Source organism: Sturnus vulgaris, chromosome 21 (assembly GCF_052056855.1).
Source record: "Sturnus vulgaris isolate bStuVul1 chromosome 21, bStuVul1.hap1, whole genome shotgun sequence".
NCBI lineage: Eukaryota > Metazoa > Chordata > Aves > Passeriformes > Sturnidae > Sturnus > Sturnus vulgaris.
In genome coordinates, this window is record NC_142263.1 from 3,705,887 (window position 1) to 3,725,846 (window position 19,960).

Consider the following 19,960-nt stretch of genomic DNA (forward strand, 5'->3'; position numbering starts at 1 on the left):
AAATATTCTCAATGTTTCTGGATGATGTGTGACTGGACTGTGCCATGCCCACATCCTGGCTTTCTCCTTTCTGATGTCCAGACTTTTTTGGTTCCTGTCCAACCTGACAGATAATAGCAGCTGTCACTGAAATCACATCAAAGCAGCACAGGAACATGATTAAACCAGACAGCCTCCAGGGAAGTTTTCAGAAAGTGCTTGAACTGGGAGTTTGTATGGACTGAATGACAGAACTCAGAGCAAGGATTTGGAATGACTTCCAGGCTCCATTGAGAAAGTAATTTCATCTGCCTGAACCTCAAATTTTCCATTTGCATACCAGTCTTGCCATGCTCTTCCTGAGAGGTATATGATCACATAAGAAGCTTTGAAATTCTCTGTGAAATTGCATTTTTTAAGGTTATTTGGCTTGCAGACCTCAAAGGAGCAGCATCTGAAGTCATTGATTTCCTACAATCCTGAACCTTAGGAGGAGAGAGTCCTAGTTTGTCATGAATATACAAACTTCTCTATTTCTGCATTTTACAATAATTTCTTTGCTATATGGCTTCATAGACTGGATGGCTTTACAAGTACATGCATGAAAATCAATGTTTTCCAATATTAGTGAACTCTCCCTCATGTTTTACAATTTTCCAGCTCTTTTTCATCTCCTGAGACATTAAAAACAATGCCAGAGCTCTGTAAGCTTGGTTTTAACAAACCCAAACAGCCACTTCAGGACAGCACATGGGAAGACATCACACTGTGGATAAGGAAGCTGAGTACAAGACATTTATTTCTCCCTGTGCATCATTTCCCACTGCCTGGGGTTTCAAAACTGCCAAGGAGTTACAAAAGCAAACATCACAGCCCAGAAGTTCAGCCAGAATCAGGCTCCAGCTCCATTTGTTCAGCTCCACTTGCCAAGGATGGATACACGGGCTTGGCCTCATTCCCCTTTAAGTTGTTGATGATTTACTGTGTTAGCTCCCAACAGGGCAGGCAGGGGTAGTTCCATCAATAAAAGGCTGGAATAAATAACTGAAACTCCACCAAGGGCAGCAGAGAAACAACTCTATTTCAACAGCCAATCTTTGAGGTCAATTATTTATTATCTGTTATTTGGAACATGTCTTATTGCTCAAGGTCAACACACAAATGGTGTACAGTCACACCCAAAGAAGAAAGAAACCTAATCCTTTGTATTTCTATACCTTTTTCCCTTTAAATTCCCTCACACAAGACTATTACACCAACTGAGTACCACCAGAGTGTGGCTGGAACTAATAGAATATAATTTCAGGAAAATTATCAAACCACTCACTTGAGTAGCAGACAAAAAAGTCCAAACAAGGGGGAGACATAATGCCTGCAGTCAAGACATGAAAGGAAAACACAGAACAGATGAAGGCCATCGAAGAAACAAAAGAAAGTGATTTCAGAATAAATTTCTAGATTTACACACTTGGCTGTGCACACAAACATCTGCATTTCCCAGCTACTGGAATGTTCTCACTTGGATTGGCTCCACAGGCAGCATTGCATCTTGATCACAATCAGACTATTTGGAATGCCATTGCAATAAAATACAGCAGCTGAAAACCTTCTCTCCTTTCCTACTTATGTTCCCTAGAACATGCTGTGCCCTCTGTCGTGCTCACTGTTAGTTCTCTTAGCAACAATACACCATTTTAGTGGGACTATTGGTATTTTTTTCAGTGTGACAAAGCATCCAGCTCTGTAACCTTGCTCAGTAAGATCAAGCACCTTCCAGTGGCCCTGGCAATGACACGTTCTCACAATACAGCTGGATTTCCAAGCATCCTTTTGGATTATGGAACCTCTGTAAAAACAGACAAGTAAGACACTGTGTACACACTTACAGCAACCCCTGTGAGAGCTGGGACAGTTCTCTCTACATTAAAAACAATTTTAGAGGGGTAGCCCACACATTCTTAGTGTTTATCTATGCACTTGTTCTCTTCTCCTTTAGCATTAATATTCCCATTCATGCTTCTACAAATGCTGATGCAAAGCAATGTATGAGGATATATGCAATGATGTAATTTAAAGTGTCAAAGCAGTATCCAGATGTAACTTGACCTCCATAAACCATTTCAGCCTTTGTATTTAAAGCAGTCATCACCATCAATCTCCCTCCTCCAATCCCAGTTATTATATCTGCATGCAGAAGAGGGCTCTCTATTCCAGTGCTTGTGTTCTGACAGATTCCATTCTGGACTCCCTGCAGTGCTGTTTCCCTGGCTGCATTCCCAGGATCCTGTGCTGCATCATCTGTACAGGTTTTCTTGTCCCTGCATGGCTCCTCCCAAGCATCATGCCTCTTTATTGGCTTGTGAATCCCAAATTCCTTTGGATACAGCTAGTCACTATTAAATTTGAGGATTTACACACTGATTAACAGCAGAATGGGATTGGTCTTTGGGTTACTATGAAACATTTGGGCTGTTACAAGGCACATCATTTTCTTCCAAGGGTATATAAAGGTTTTTTATTCTTTTTCAACAGAAATCTCTCTCTGGTTAGTAACATTGTTCTGTCACACAGCCAGAACCTGCAGAGGCTGTGACAAATAGGGAGGTCATGGTCAAATTTAATAAGAGCTCACATTCCCTTGGAAATGCCACCAGGGAGCAGACAAAAGCAAGCATTTGCTGAGCTCCTGGGGGAAAGCAGAGCGTTTGCACTGGAGCCCTTGGTATGCAGATGGTGTCGCTGCTTTTCAAAAGGGGCTTCGGTTTGAAACCTATGGGAACGAGCCGATGGGGCTGAGGCTGCCGGGGTAGTTCAGGAGCAGCACAGGCTGCACATGAGGATGCCCAGGGCTGGCTCTTTGTTCTCATGGCTCTGCCGTGTCCCAGAAGCAGCAGGGAAACAGCTCTGCTCAGTAGGGAGAGAAGAGAGAAAGCTATTGATAAATGGGGAAAACTTCAGACAGAGAGCTCTCCATTGCTGTCCTGCTCTGGAGAAGGGGAGCTGGGTCCCCGGCTGGGACCCCTCGCCCGGGCCACCGGCGCCACCGCCTGGCTACTGGGGCAGCCAAGGCTCCTAAAACCATCCGGCTTCTCCCTTTTCACTTCATTTCCCGGGCTCGTGCGGTGTAGATGCAGCGTCCTGTGTCTGCCAGAGCAGGAAAGGCACGGCCGTGCTGCAAGGGGATGGGGACACTCTGCTGGGACCTTGGCAAAGCGAGTGACCCTCAGAGCACGGGTGACAGAATCTTTGTGCCTACCTGTGCTGGGCTTCAGCCGACTCTCGGCGAGCTCCGAAATGGCTCCTGTTGTGATGGTCTTCTTCAGCCTGGACACTCCCGAAGCTGCTGCTGCCCCAGGTTTTGTGAGCGTGTCCTCGCTGCTCGCCCGCTTCAGCTGCGACACAGAGCGTGGAACAGGTCAGGACCCTGAATGTTCCCATCACTTAGTTCAAAATGCAAGATTCCTTGGAAAAAATTAACATTTCCATAAAGTAACCCCACGGGAATATTGCCGGGATAAATGGAGTACATAATTTTTGTATTTGCATTGCATTCTAGGTTTTTGTGAAGTGGGTAAACACTGTTCCAACAGTGAAGAATCAAAATGGGAAAGACTGTTCAAAAAGGCAAATAATTGAAAGGTAGGGAGAAAACAATTTACAGGAGTGGTCTACTGGCAACTCTGGCACCTTTTTGGGAAGGAATCTCTGGTGACACAAGTCTACTCTAAGTGCCTACTCAAGAAACCTATGGAACACAAGGTAAGATTCAAAGAAAAACACTGAAATAATCTTGCTTCAGCAAGCAGAAGTTGCAGTTTATCTCAGAACTTTGGTCAGATGATTTCCCATTTGTGTGCCTCCAGTAACAGCCTCTAATTAATTTCAGGAAAAATACTTGAAGTATTTTAAGACCAAAGCTTTGGAGACTCTCCCTAGAGCAGTAGTTTTGCTACACTTTTGAGTTTGTGGACACCTAAAGTATTTTCTGAAATGAAAATCGACTTCCTTTGAAGTTGTCCATTGACACCAGGGGGTCCCTGAAGCACAGCCTGAACACCACTGCTGGGTTAAGAGAAAAGAGTGCACACAACAAGCACTGCCCCTATTTAGTGGTTCCTGAATGTGAAACATTTAAGCAAAATGAAATCTTTCAACTCTAATTCCTTCTCCCTTTCATCTCCTCCTCTGACTCAGAGTCTGTGGTTTCCTGGACCCTGTGAGCCCGTAAGTTTCAATAGCTGAAGTGTTGATGTGCTCCAGGATACCAAACGTTTTGCCTTCTGGCAGAGGTTTTGTCAGCTCACTCTTAGGAGGAGAATGGAACAACCTGACTTTCTGACCTTTAGAGAATTCTGCAGTCTCTCTGAAGTAATCCCTTCAACGTGTTCTTTCCTATAGCAGCAGCTGTGGTGCCTTTTCTACTCCCTTTTCAAGGAAGCCACTTTGATGGTTTTGCATTTGCAGCTGGACGATAATTTGAAGGCATTAACTGTCATTAGGTAGAAATCTCTCCACAATTAACGCTAAATTTAACAAATCAATCGTATCAGATTTCCTGATTAGTGTCCTCAGTAGCATTCCTTCAGAGATGCTGCCTCAAGCACACAGCACAACTTGCCAGGAGCACTGAAATACCCTATTGGTAAGTGCATCTAGGAGTCCACACTGCAAGTTCAATAAATTAATCCTTTCCTTGAAAAACTGTGACAATTAATGAAGTTTTAATCAAGAGGAGATCTAAATACTGTCCCTTGCTATGTACTGTTCATTCAGCTTTATTACTGGAAAGTTACTTACAACCTTGGTCTGGATTTGGATGATTTCAAACAGGTTATTTCTGTTTGCTGGCTGCAAGGGTGCAGATGCAGCAGCATTTCAGGTGTATTACTCCATTTTCTTACAAACATTACTTGGACAGAAGTTTCTGCTATTTTTTAGATATATCTATATAAAAACATGGGATTCATAAAATGCATTTGTTACATTGCAATATCTTCTGTTAAGACATTTTGCCTTGAAGGGAGAGGCACAGGTTTTTAGGAATGCTGCAAATTCATTAATAAATTTCTTTGAATTTCTTTACTATCAGCTGAACTAAGAATTTGCCATTTTTCTTCATCTTCAAAGTTTAGGCAATTCCTTCACACACAAAGTGAACAGAGTACATGCAAAATACTTTGAGAAATGTGTATTAATCTAATATACAACACAATTTAAGTCTCCCTGCACTTAATAACAGTGGGTGTTTGAGGACTAAACCGAAGTTTTTACTGGACCAAGACTGGAATGCTCGAACAGTCCCCAAGGATTAGTACCTTGCTGAGCCGGGATTCAAAGGCAAGGGAAGTGGAGGACTTGGATGTCTTCATTCCTGTGGAGGTGGTGGAAAGAGGTTTTCCTCTGTCAACCCCATGGCTCCCTTGCTTGGCTATTGCACTCCAAGGCCTGGCACTACTCTTCATTTTCTTCCCAAGTAACTCAGGCTACAAACTCTTAAAAAAACAAAAGAAAAAAGAAAATGTTTATATGTATTTATGCACTCATACAAAAATATAACTTAACTTTATGTGACCTGAAAGGGCAAGAGAGAGATCTGGCATGAGTTTAAAGGGATGAAAAGGCCATGCTAAACTTGATCCTCTCTCACAGATATCAACACCAAGCCTAGAGAAACCTTCAGAGCAGGCTACAGCCCCTTTCACTTTTCCTACCAACCATAGAAGGAACATTAACTTTTTGGGGGACTATTTAAGTCCCAAAACCTCTCTCAGGCACAGCAGAACACCTGTGAATGCTGAGGCACAATGAAAGAGTAACTGAGAACACTGAAACCCACAGCAATGTAAAGCAACCTCGGGATAAAAAGAATATTACTTATTTTACCATTAGATCCAGCATCTTCAACTGCAATAAAACTCACTTTTAGAAAGTCACATGAGAAGCAAGTTTCTTCAGATGGATGGAAAATATATCTTTAACTTATCAGACTCTTCTAGAGGAGCAGCAGTTGATGTTGCCACAGTGATAAAAAGATGTTTCACAATACCAAGATTCACAAAACATAGTAAAAAAAAAAAACCAACTTCCTTGCAAACAAAGATCCAAATCCACTATTCCTCAGAGATAAGCTTATGCAAGAGAGAAATCCTGCCAGGAATCAGCAAATAGACGTGCTTTCCTTTTTTTGGATGTAGCTGAACACATTTCAGCTGCCAGCAGGAACAACGAGCCTGTTTCTGTCAGGAGGCTGACAGCTGCCAATTAAACTGCTCCCTCCACTCCTGGAGATCTAAACCCAGACATTTTCACCAGCCATTGCCCAATCCAAACCATGAGCAGAATAAAAGAATTATTTGGATATTTTTTCAAAGTCCCATCAGCCTGCTGGGCTGGGAATGTGAGGGAGGGGAGGTGGCCTGATATCTCCTGTCCTCCCCCACTTCATATGAGCAACATTTCTCTTCATTTTCCAAAATAGACACAGGATGTAGCTGTGGCTCAGCCTTGTGTAGGCAGAGGGTAACTTTCTCCTTGTCTGTTAAACAGGTAACCAGAATACCCACAGGCACAGATTTTTAGGAATGCTGGAAATTCATTAATAAATCTCTTTGAATTTCTTTATATGTGTAACTATCAGCTGAACTAAGAATTTGCCATTTGTTTTTCTTCATCTTCAAAGTTTAGGCAATTCCCTCACCCACAGAGGGCTCAGTGAAATTCCTTCAGAGGAACAGTGAGCTTGGACAGTGACACTTTGACAGAGACACCAGGACAATTTATTCCTGGCTGAGTCAGGAAGGGCTCTGGTCACATTTTACATCTCATCATTTGCTTTGTACCTGATTTCACATTCATAAATAAGAGCATTCCCTGAACTCCCAGGACAGATCTGTGTGGGGCCAAGGTGGATCTGACAGTGCCAGCACCTTGCAGGTGCCACCACAGTCTGTTCAGGGAGGTGAAGGCAATGTCAAGTTTCCACAGAGAACAAAGCCAGCCACTGGCATTGCCTCTATTTGTCCTTGGTGCCTCTTGCAGGGAGGGCTCTCTGCTCTCTCCACAGCAGTTCCCTCTCAGCTCCTAAATAAAGGAATTTAAAAGTTAGTTGTTGTTGCTAAATATAGGCATTACCCCATTAAAATTCTTAACACATCCAGTGAGGAGCCATCCACTGATCTCATTAAGAGTCTTTGGTGATGATTATGCTGATCACTGCTTTAAAGCCCTGACAGATATGTAAACTATATTACAATAGAAAATATTATTTAGCATTCCCATAGCTCATGATCCACATGAGCAAGCTTTGGTGCTTTACAATATTTTAAAACCTATATTTTAACAGGCTCTTAATCCTTTTAATATTCACTGTATTTATATGGGTGAACAGGCAACTACACATGCAAACTCTCTTGCTGATTAGATCTCCAAATTATGCAGATTTTGGTTTTTTGCAGATCCAGTGGTTGCACATACACTGCTTTATTATACCCTCTGGTCTTCTTCATAACTGTACCTTATATTTTCCTGCCTTAAGCTGTACAGATGCTTTCTTGATATCCAAAGGAATTTAATTTTGAGTCATCCATGACATTTTCAAGTTGCAGTGGAGTGATATGCTCATTAGACCATGATGTTAGGGGTAAAAGGAAGAGGTACTTTAAAAAAACAAAACAAAACAACAAAACCGAACCACAATTCAAGAATTCCGGCCAGTAGCCTGAGGCTTTTTCATGTAAAGAGAGCTGAATTATTTGCCATGTGAATTCAATAACATTTTACTGCACCAAACAGATGAAATTATAATTGGGAAGAAATACCTGGATTTATTAGTGTTTGTTATTAGTTTTCCATGTATTTATTGCAGAACTGGCATTTGTAAAAGATGGAGTTAAGACTTCTCAGGTATTTGGCTAACCTGAATTTGCCTTGTAGATAAAGATTTCCATCTCTGAAGTGGGATTCCAAGACTTTTCACAAGCCTTATATGTACTTCAAAGCATCAAGCCAGGTTGCACACTTCCTAAGCTCCTTTCATTCCTAAGTAGGTGACACATATTTGAGTTATTAGAAGTACTGCTTCAGGAGTAGTGCAAAATAAAACTACTTAAAAAAATAAAAAGGGGAAAAAAAAAAAAACTGGGAAAAAAAGTCCTGCTGTTCTTTGATGAGAGCAGAAAATCAATTCCCAGAGTCAACATCAGCTTTCTCCCTCCTCCAAATGCAATTTATGGCATTACAATGAAACAAACAGAACAGAAAAGCTCCATGGCAGGTGTGAGCAGTGGGGACAGTGACAAACCCTGAAGTTCAGCATCATGAAATTGCTCATGGAAGGAGCTCATGGTAGCAGTGAACCAAAACATTAACTCAGCTATCCCAAAAGTTTGCAGCCAGGCAGCAATCAGGACACCCAGCATTTGCAAGGAGGTTTCTCTTATCCTGGAGTAGAAACAGCAAATTTATTAAAAGCATCAAATCCAGCTCTTCTTGTCTTAGAAGTAACTCTGCTGTATTTTCACTAAATATCAGCCTTTCCTTCCACCAGGACCCCAGAGAGATTGATTTGATCTCTATCCCCAGGGAGACTTGAAAGAAAAGCAGCTTTCCACAAGAGACACAACCAAGCTGTTTCTGCAAACACAGGTACAAAAATCATTTGTTTTACACCCATTCCGTGTCAATAAATTTCAGATGAGAGCTGTTTCTCATGGGAAAATGACTCTCTTTAAGCAATGCCTGGAATTCTGTGGTTTTATTTTTCATTTTTGCACATTTCACAGGGAATTTTCCTTAGGAAGCAAACAGAATTACAGCCACCCTGAGATTCAAAGTCCTCCTTTGGCATCAGCCAGAGCAGGGCACTCAGCTGGCCAAACAAAATCCCTGCAGCATTCCCTGCTTGGAGCTGCACTCTGCAAATGAGGAAGCAACCCCATGCTGAAATAAATGAGCACTTACCAAGATGGAACTTCAGCAAAATTGATTCTATTGCCAGGCACTTCCAGACTGCAGGGGTTTGGTTTTTTTAAGATTTTTTTATACCCAAAAGTGGTGTCTGAATACACCCCTCCTCTGAAACAGGTACTGCAAATGATAATCAGGTTTACCAAAAATGTAAAGCTGGTCCTGACAGAGCTGCTTCTCTCAGTAATCCTCAGAATTCCCTGCAGGCATCAGCCTCTAAAAATTCAGGCCATGCTATACAGTTCATCCTTTTTTACTGGTATTCTTAAAGGATATTTGGAGTATGTTGATGAGGACTGTTCTGGCAGCTGGCAGAAGTTCTGTAGTCAATTTTCCTTGAAATTTTACTGTTTTATTAAAGGCTGAGAACCCAGACATTTCTTTATTAGTCAGTCCACATGCATTTATTAATAAAAGTCTTTAGAAGCAGCCTAGAATGATTCCCATTTTATAGCTAGAAAAACTGGATTAAGAATTTATCCCAACACACAGGCAGTCAGCATCAGCAGAAACAACACCAGGGCTCCAGGATCTTTAGACCTGGCTGTGGATCAAAAGAGGAATTCACCAGTTCTGTGGAATAAACTTCCAGGATACACATTCTGCTGACTATTAAAGGCTATTTTATTCTGAAGAACTAAAAGGAATAGATAGGTTGATTTGAGTGATGATGAGCAATATTATTTCACAGTCAAGAAATCTAGAAGTTGCACTATTAAATAAATAAAAAATTATTAACATATCTACAGAAATGAAATTACACAGGAAAATCCCTTTTGGGGGATGGAAACCATCTGTACCCCACATATAATTGTTAAACAATTTAGTTTTGATGGCCATGTCAGGACTCAGCAGGACACTCAAATTAAAGCAGAGTCATGCACAAGATGCTTTGGGAAAAGGAATGAAATGAAGAATTATGAAAAGTCATTACTGGCTCTGGAGAGGAATGTGCCAGATGGCAGCTTCACCAGGACCTGGGATTGCCCAGCAGCCCTGAAGGATGAGGCCAAAGTCCCAACTCTGCAGCTAAGGCTCTCAAAGGACACAAGTGTGACTTTGGTGGGTCAAACCCCACAGTCCCCAGTGCCATTTTCCTGTAATTCGGTTACTTTGCATTACATCCATAGGTAAGACTATTCCAGAAGCTTTATTACACACACTCACAAATTCAAAGCACAATTTTTAAAAATTTTTTTCTGCTAAATCTGCATCATGTTTCTACTATTTTCCCTAGAATCAACTTCTGCTATTTTCAGGCAAACTATCAACTGGAACATAGAAATATCTAACAAGTTCAGTAAACTGTAAAGCATTTTCTAGTGGCACGTAGGAAGTTCTATGGCAGGATAGACAGCTGGGCTAAAATAGAATTCTTTTCTGCCTTTCACATCAATTAACTTTAAACAACAATTTTTAGGCTTGACAGATGCTTCCATATGACTCATCTTGATTTCTTAACTGATATTAGGAATCAAACCAGGGAAGCTGATAGTCCAAATACAGTAATTGGTAATGTGGAGATAGATGGCATGGAAAAAAATCCATTTGGAAATAAGATTAAGTTAAAAAATAAAAACAAACTGCTACTCTTTTGGTCACCTTGAGCAGCTTTCCTCAGGCATCTGCTCCCATTATCTCAGTGGGATTTCTTTATCTATCCATTCTCTCTTTGCTTTAATTCCTATATCCTTTGTTTTGTATTTGAGGCTCTTAATGCAACCTTTTCTCCATCACTCCTCTAAGCAGACACTTGCTGGATTCTTGCTGGCACAAAGCTTAGCTTTCATTAGAATTGGAGGAAAAAGCTCACAAAAAACTCCCCAAGACAGACCACCTGCTCCCAAACACAACTCAGACAAAAAAAAAAAAAAATACCCATTTCCCAAAACCTCATCTCTAAGGCTCCTCTTGCTTTTGCTGTCCAAAAAGAATCAATTATAAACCTGACCCCAGACACTTCACAGTTTCCTCTGGTCTACCTCAGCAGACTTTCTTTCTAACCTCATTTGCAGCTGACTTTTCGTGGTTTGCTGGTAGAGGACCAGGAGACAAGACATCACTTGGAAATTTTCAAGTCCAGACAGCAGGGCAGATTCTGCTGGTTTTATTCATGCCTCAAGCAAAGATGGTTTTAGTGCTATTATTATTTTTCAACTTTTAAGAGTGAAGAAAATTGCACTATAATAAAACAGCTAGGCAGCTGCAGAATCTCTACAAGTGAGATTTTGTAGAGGAGTGATTTTGCAAGGAATTAGAAATGCTGTTACATTTTAGACACAGAAGTACACAGAAATGAGGATACAGACATTCCCAAGGTCACCCATCCACTCACTCTTTTGGGCTGGTGCTTGCTTTGCATTTTTGTTTTAATGGTTCTTCTGTAAAACCCTTAAACATCAAAAGAGCATTTCAATGTGGCATCAGATGAGAATTTTCTTTCCAGGGGATACAGCTCTAGCTCTCCTCTATAAGCAACTTTTGCAGAGCCAGTTTCTTTCCTTCCCCCTGTGGTGTCAGATGCAAACAGATAATGGAAACTCCCTTGAACTTCCCAAAGACAAAGTTTATCTGTGGTTACAGTGGTAAGTGACCAGCTCACATTTTTGTGTTAAGGCTTTTCTTGCTTGTTTCCTTAGTGTGTTTTCAATAATTCCCTACAATTGGTATTTATTAAGTAGCACACAAATGCACTAAAAGATTCCAGGGATGTCCAAAGTACACCAGAGTATCCTTATATGTCCAGGCAGCCACATGTGACAGGTTTCCAGCCATCAACCTCCAAAACCACCTCCAAAAACAAGGCTGCCAGAGGCCAGGCCAGCAACTGCAAAACTCCATATCTCAAAATCATTCAAAATAAAATTCTCTTCCCACAGCAACCATTAGAGTCATTGATGACTTTTTCAGGCATGGAGAGCACTGCAAAACCTCCTGCCCACCCTCCTCCACAGAAGCTCTCCCTGGAGTTTTGGATTTGTCAGCCTTTCACTCATCATTAGATCACACGAGAAAAATGCAGAAATCACAACAAAATCCTCGTGTGTACATATGGATAAGGAATCAGTTCAGCTGCATTTCTCTTGTCCTTGTTCCATGCTGCTGGCCATTTATGAGACAGGAAAATGCAGATATCCAGCACAGTGACTGATGCTGGAAAACCAAGCCAAAGCTGTACTTAGAGATGTCTGGGAACATGCTCGTCCTGTATTGGAGTTACACTGTTTGTACATGGATTCTCCATCTCCTCCTCCTCCTCCTTCCTCACACTGATTATCTAACCAGTCACCATTGCACAGCTCAGAAGAGAAATGCTGCCACCTCCTTATGACCCCTGATCCTATAAATGAGAGGATAAAGAAACAAAAATCCCAACCCAGCTGTAATTTTCTACATGACGTGGTGATTCTGAATCACAAACATCATTTTACTGAAGGATGCACAGGAAGATTCAGGAAGGCTAAAAATGATGCTTTGATTCCAAACTCCCTTTTGCAAGTTACAACCATGTTGTAATCATGAAGAATTAGGTCACTCTAGGCTTTCCCCAATATGACTCTGTCCTGAATAGATGGTTTTAATTCATGTTTTTTCATATTTTCAAGTTGAGAACAAAAATTTTTCAGAGCCATTTCAAGGCAGCTATTGCTCATTAATCCATGTTCTTTGAACTACTGTCCCAGTGAATACAGCACAAAACAAGTGACACATTCGGCCACTTCATGTTTTGCCAACCCACAAGAAGGAAGAAAAGGAGGTTTCATTTCAGATAGAGCAAGAGCTATATAATTGCTGAAGAAATTAAGAATAATTACAAGTGGTTTGTCTGATAATTACCTGTCATTACGTTTTTCTGTAGCATAGAGGGTAGATACAACTACAAGAAAGAAAATGCTGATGTTTTTTTGGAAGAGCAGAGATGCACAGCATGTGGCTACACAGGTAATCCTGACTGGTACATACTGGTACAGAGACTGGCAGCTTCCCTGTCCCCTCAGGGCATAGAGGGGTGATACCAGAGGCAACGCATTCCATGGAATTCCACCTGATTCCATCCTCAGCTTCGGCACAGAATCATCATCCCCCCATAGCCATGCAATCTTCCCAAGCCTTAGTTTTTCCATTTGTAAAAATGGGATAATAATTGCTCACTAAATAGGGATATTTACAAAGATGGACTCATTCGTTTGCCTTGGAAAGGGACCCCACAGGGAAAAAAAAAAGCAAAAACGAGATAAATCAACATCTGCCACACAGCACGCAAGCGAGCAGCCTCACAGATTGCCACATGCTGGGATGTTTCCCTGACTCCCGTTTTCCATCCATCACAGTGCAGAGAAATAATTGAGATCTGGAAGCTATCCCTTAAGGAGATATTTATCTCCCATTAAAGTGCAGAATAGCTCACTTGAAGTTCATAAACTGGGAACTTCTGAGCGTTTATGAGCTCAGTGTGAACTTCTGACAGAAAGGGCTCTTTGCAAAGATGGGGACATAACTCCAAAGCTGCAGGAGAAACCAGAGGACTTCTGCATTTTAAAAATATTCATAACCAACAGGAACAGAACAGACCTAAGCAACAGTACCAACAGTTTGCAGCTGTGACTTTGGGGACCACTGATGGACTGAATGAGCCACCTTGGTGGGCTACACAACGAAATTAAATTGGTTTAGAACTGCATAAGAAAGGGAAGGGGTAGCACATAGCCATGTGCATGTTAGGATGAGAAATTTCTGTGGTAGCTACCTGTGCAATTGTGCAGAGAAACTGCTTGAGCAAATCAGGTATCCTCTCTCCTGCCGAGGCTACAGGGGCAAAGAATACTAATTTAGAAAGAAACATGCAAACCAGAAAGGAGCAGTAAGGGATATCTAGAACTGTACACAAGAGAAAAAGGTAGAGAATCCCTGTTTTCAAACCAGTTCTGCCACTAATCCTTTACTGCTACACGCTCAGGGCTTAATTAACATCTCCACAACTTTGCCATATTACCTGCTCTATAAATGCTGTTATTATTGCAATTGTTTCTATGACCAATCTTCATCCACAACACAATTTTAAAGACAACAGTCGAGGTGCTGTAATGAAAAGCTCCTGCTGAGAACCTGCCCAGCTCTGTGCTGTGGGGCTGTAAGAGGCACCTGCTGGAGGTCCCCCAGTGCTCCCACAGATGTGAGCTGCCAGAGCTCCTGGCTCAGCAGCCCATTCCCTTCTGCCCTTCCTTGGCTGGACTGTGTGCACATGCAGCAGCACAGGAAACTCTGCTCGTGCTCCTGCTTCGTTTCACTGTCGGGGAACGACCGTAAATTGCCAGAGGAAAAAGCAGGAACAGAAACAGCTTCACCCCTTCTGTCACTGATTCGATGTAGATGAGCAGGAGGAAAATACAGAAATACAGTAGCCAGCTCTCATGAGGGGATTTCTTTCTCTGGCTTTTAGACCACCTCCAGCCCATTTTCGGCTAACAAAGGTTTGTTTACCCTATTTTTTATTAATTCAATTTAGTTTTACATTGAGATACTATGAAAAAAGTGGTGTTGAGCAAAGCAGGTTCATTCACTCTACGAATACATTACTGACCCAAGAATCCTTCGAAACATAATACAGTTCCCACCATAAAAAAACATAAAAGATAATAAAATACTTACAGTAAAAGCTTGTCCTTTTTTCTGCGTTAAAAAGAAAAGTGTCTCCCACTAGCTTCTGACAGCATGTGCAAGCCAGACTGAAAATTCAGGGCTTGAGTGCTTCCCTGAGAGGAAAACCACATTGCAGAGAGACACAGAGAGCTGCTTGAGAAATGATTCACACACGGAAGCGAGCTGGCTCCTCCGGCGCCTCGGCATTCAGCACACACACACAGGCACTCGCTTACTCAGGGGAATGACAAATATTATATTTTCATCAAAGCAAGGAGCATTTATGCAAGAAAGCAATTTGTAGCCTACGTCCAAAACAGTGAGATGCTTCAATCCTTAAAGCAGATGAAGAGTTTCTTTCAGGGTCCCATCATCCCCAAGTGCAGGACTGGACACTGGGCAGAGCATAAACCACAAACTGGTCTGGATAATCCAATCAAGCAAAAACATGCAGCACATGCCACGGAGAAAGGGCAAGGAGGTGGCACAGAAAAAGGCATTTTCAGAGGAAAACACAGAAGCAGCTTTTCTATTCTACAATAATACCTCCCCCAGAGTGCCAGAAATCACAGCCAGGACACCTTATGACATTTCCCTTGCCTCCATCATTGCTTCAACAAAGAGGAAAAGTGGGTGTAGGGAAGGAAGATGCACTAAGACAGAAGCTTTTACAAAACTAACCAGAATCAGTCCTGAGTGACTCAAGCTGCCCAAGAAGGGTCAATCTGTTCTTTATTTAGAAGAGAGCAAAGAAAGGACAAGAGCGAACAAATGCTTGAGAATGTTCCTCTTCCTTAAGATTTTTGAAAAGAATTTCATGACTGAAAACAGGAAGAAAAAGGCCAGAGGTCTTCACAGAGTTAAAGGAAGAAGAGATAGTATCAAGCTGAATGAGACTGAGGGGATGCAAAGACATCAAATCCAAATTTCAAACAGAAAACGAACATGTTTAGAACAGGGCTTTTTGCCCAAATCTGTCTAGTGAGGGTGATCATCCCCTGATGTCTCTGACCATTCAGCCTGTGACTACAGATCAGGAATTCTCCCTCCCAACAGTGTGAACCTGCTATTTAGTTCATGTTGATACTACAGTAGACACTCCTAGTAGAGAAAGAGGGAAGACTTAAAATATTTGAAAAGTGTTGATGGATCTGAATAGTCCAACCTTATTTCACCCTCCTTACTCGAGGTACCAAAGAGGCCTGAAGGAAGCTGATGTTATGCCAAGAGTAAATTTATGTTTCAGCTCAGTGTTGGCACCACTGCTGTTAATCCCAGAGTAACCAAACCTTAAAAACAGATTGAGTCCAAGCCAAATCTCCTCTGAAGATTATAGATTTAGGATCCAACTTTCTGATACTCATAAGAGTAACAAGCTCTTGCCTTACCTTAAAATGCAAGAACAAGACAAACGAGCAGACCATGACCATGACTGAGCTCTGTGTTTTGCAGCTCTCAAGCAGACATTATTAGTTCTAAGTCCCTAAATTCAGCCAGGTGCTACCCCAACATCCCAAATGCAGCAATCCTTCTATCCAGACTATTTTGACAGTTTCTTCAATATCCAAAGTCAGGCTGTGTGACCATTGGTAGAATTTACCCACTCTGTATTTTTACACAACATTCAGAGTTCTTGAGATTATTCACAGCTCAGATAAGGAGGAAGTTCCTGCAGATACTTGATCTGGATGCAGTGTTCCTCCTCCCTGAGGAAGTGAGCCCACACATGATGCAGGCAAAGGCAGTGAGGTCACTTGGGTGCCCAGGGGAGGGAATGCAGCTCAGCCCCCTGCTCTCATCATGGACCCCCTTCACCACTGAACAGATGCAGCTCAAAAACATCAGCTCAGGGCAAACAGCTGCAGGTAGCTGGACCCTGAGCTCACAAACGACAGGGACATCAGGTGCAGACACCTTGCTGAGAAGCTTTTTTGGCTGAAGAAACCAAACCCTTTTTGGAGTGCAGCGTTCTGCCCCTCTGCCATTGCTGGTGAGTTTGCTTGGGCTCAGAGGGACAGCAGTGTTGGCAGCTTGATAGGTTTTCCTGTCCTGCAGCCAAGAGAAATAAAGAACTGAGATGATGGAGTGGGGAGGGAAGATGAGCTCCTGTATTGCACTCTCAAATATCTTTGGGATACATTGGATAAATATAACCTGACCAAAACCTAAAAATGAAATGCTTGGCTCTAAGGAGACAGTCACAACATTTACATACTTCAGCTTGGGGAGACAGCCTGGAATAGTGGTGGAGAATTTCCCCAAACCCAACAAGACCAGACAGTATATTTGTTTATTTAGAGGTTTTCTGGTAGCCCTTATGGCTATAATTGCCCCTTTACTTAGACCAAAGAATTATTCAGCATAAAACTTTCTGAATTGATACATTGCCTTTCTGTTTAATGAAAAAACAGCCCAGAAACAAACAGCTGAAATGAGTTGGCCAGGCTCAAAGAAAGCCAGGGCCTTAACCATAATTACTTTCACACAACCAGGGTGAGAAAACAATTTCAAGTAGCAATATAAACTTTTTTCAAGTATCTGCCAGGTTCTCACCCAGCTGGTAAAATTGGTTGACAGACAAAATAACAGTGAACATATTGCCTGCATTCTGCTCAATGCACTTGCTCCCACAACTTCCCTACAAGGTATGAGAGAATAAGCTCAAACCTCACCATTAATACACCTTTAAAATACTGCATTTGAGGAATTTAAAAGCTTTATGTTGCAAAGTGCATTAATGGTACAATTCCACGGGAACAAATATGGATGAGAATGTAATAAAATGGGCAAAGGGCAGAATTTTGGGTGGCTCAGTTCATTTGAGAAGCAAATGCATGGTGTGGAAAAAAGGCATGCACAAGGAACAAAGTTTAAAATATCTTTGCATTTACAGATATTTATGCCATATTTAACTGCTTTTGTGCATGAAACAATCTTAATTACAAAGGAGAGATATTCCATAAACAAGGCTATTATGTCAATAACAATGTCTTTTTAAAGCAAGTCTCTAATTCAGCTGCAAGGCTTGGGACATTGGTGTCTGGAGTTAGAAAACCAAAAGCAATTACAAAGGCAAGCCTGCATCAGACAGTGGGAATTAGTGGAGTCAGGCCATGGCTTTGGGACAGAATTTACTCTGTGCTTTCCTCCCTTTTGGACATAACTGATCCAAACTTCTCTCTTTTCTCAGTTGCAGTGCAGATGTCAGGAAGTTCACGCTGCTGGTGGACGTTTGCAGAGTGAATCATGGGGCACCACTTTCCATTTTGACAAAAACAACTGCTGCTCAGTCAACAAGATGCTGCTCAGCAAATGGGTGGCTGCAACTCCTGCAACTGCTGCCAAAAAGGCTCCACCAGCACAAGAAGCTGTGTGAGCTGCCTTGGGGAACTGGGATTTATTTTTTTTTCCCTTCCCTGTTCTTAGGAGACTACTCACAGGTTCATGTTCCTACTCAACACCTGAGGGGCTCAGCCTGTGGCTACCAGCTTTGACCTGCAAGTAGAGAAAATGCTGGTTTTTGGAAGAAACTAGAATAATTAAATTGGGGTGAAAAAAGGCAGATAATGTTTAATGGAACATGAAGTGCTATAGGAGACTAGAAAAACAGCTTCTTCTGGTGCCTATTGCCAAAATTTCAGAAGACCAGACAACAACTTGAGAATTTCCAAGGGAACAGCCACTGAGTCAGTCAAAAATAGAATTAAGAAACTGCCTGTTTCAAAAGTAAGTCTGTAAGATGTGCCAGCATTTTTCAGTATTTCTGTCATTTCCGAGTAGAACACTCAAGAGTTAACACACATTTATCTACCAATAAAAAAAAAGCCAAGCCACAGAAAAAGGCAAAATGAGAAAGGAAATCTATGTAGCAAAGAAACACTCATCATATTTCATATGCTTAAGATAAAAATCACTGATCACTTTTGCACACTTTGATGCAAAGTTAATTACTCTTTGCAATTTTCAAATATCCCTACTTCCTTAGACATCATCAACAACCAAGGACAGCTTTCCTGCAGTCACCCTGTTATTCAAAATGTGGATAAATCTAAACAGGCAAAAAAGGCAATACTGAGTGCTCTTTCTTGAAGGAGGATAAGATTTATACTGTTCTTTTTCACTGACTTATTTTTTTTTTAATTTCAATGATTAAAAGCAAGAAAGACTTAAGGGAAAGAGAGTAACTTTCTATTTTATTATTCCTTGCTGTTAGTTTTCTGCTATATAGGTTATAAGGCAGCACTCATTAACAATTCATAGAGAATTACCATATTCAAGTAGCACAGCAAGTTTTCATTACCTACCCAGGCAAAATCCTGCACAACCCTACTTGCTCCCTTTACTTATTGTCCCAGAGCGATCTCCTGCTGGAAAAGCTGGCATTTTATCACCTAACGGGAGAGGAATTCCAACAGGTTAGAAACTCCAAGGAGCCCGGAACAGAAAAACGTTCCATTAAACCAGTGACAATGCAAAGCTGCACAGCGAAATGAAGCACTGGAGAAGATGCGTGCTGGGGGCTGCCTTGGAATTAAAAACCCCGACGGGATTCTGGAGCTGTGTCCCACTGCTTTGAACTTCTCGGGGCGTTTCGGGGGGATGCAAATGAGAGACCTGAGGTGTGGCTTTGTTTGGGAGGGATTCACGCTGCAAGTGCCGAGAGCCGGAACGGGAGCGGAGCTCTGGGATCTGCCCGGGGAGCCCAGCAGGAACCAAACCAGGACAAATCCACAGAGGAAGCACGAGGAGTTCAAGTCCCAGGAGAGAGAGGAACAAGCCCTCCAATGCAGATCAGGATTGAAAAAAGGCTCTTGGCAAGATTTGATTGCCCACACAGCAATGCCTTGGAGTTCCCACCTCGTGTTTCCTCTCTGCGTCTTTTACAGACACTCGATTGGAATCAGTTGATCATTGCAGTAGCTTAATAACTCATCTATTTGACAGGTCAGGAAATGAAAGCACCTAAATTACCGATTAAATATCACAAATTAGCAAGGGTCTACAGTGCTCATTGATTTTAACTCCCACATAAATCAGCAGTTTTGACAGATGTGCACACTGTTGTACAGAGGGACCCAGAAATTCTGCACAGAAATTTGGCTTTGATGATGTAATCAAATCCAGAAAAAAGGGAGAATCTAAATTAAAGTTCAGCAATTCCTTTCTTCTAGACAGCTTGTATGAACAAACGTGTTTGCTACTGCTTAAACTTTTAAATCAGCTTAGCAGGCTTGAGAAATTGAACCATGCAGCTAAAATTTGAAGTGCCCAAACTCTAAGACCTTCCCAACTTTAACCACAACGCTACAGAAGAACCATTAAGAAACAAGAAGTGGTATAATGCAGGCAAATTCCATTCTGAGACCTAGGTTCTGCT

General features: G+C 41.7%; 1 protein-coding gene and 1 long non-coding RNA gene across 4 annotated transcripts in view; one reads left to right on the plus strand and one right to left on the minus strand.

Annotated features, from left to right (window-relative positions):
• SPECC1 (sperm antigen with calponin homology and coiled-coil domains 1) overlaps nucleotides 1-19,960 on the minus strand; it is an 86,964-nt gene that overhangs the window by 61,382 nt on the left and 5,622 nt on the right. For 2 of the 3 annotated variants that reach the window (XM_088177030.1, XM_088177032.1), the window contains 2 exons: nucleotides 5,295-5,471; nucleotides 3,236-3,371 (listed from right to left, as the gene is read on the minus strand). In XM_088177030.1, coding sequence (XP_088033156.1) covers nucleotides 3,236-3,371; nucleotides 5,295-5,441 — 283 coding nt within the window. In that variant the 5' untranslated portion in view covers nucleotides 5,442-5,471. Of the gene's footprint in view, nucleotides 1-3,235; nucleotides 3,372-5,294; nucleotides 5,472-14,592; nucleotides 15,104-19,960 lie in introns of those variants that run through there. The other variant, XM_014876535.2, reaches the window with a different exon arrangement.
• LOC148221489 (uncharacterized) lies at nucleotides 2,740-18,652 on the plus strand. Its single transcript, XR_015807918.1, has 4 exons — nucleotides 2,740-3,394; nucleotides 3,536-3,738; nucleotides 8,525-8,622; nucleotides 17,774-18,652. It is a non-coding gene; the product is annotated as an uncharacterized LOC148221489 (long non-coding RNA).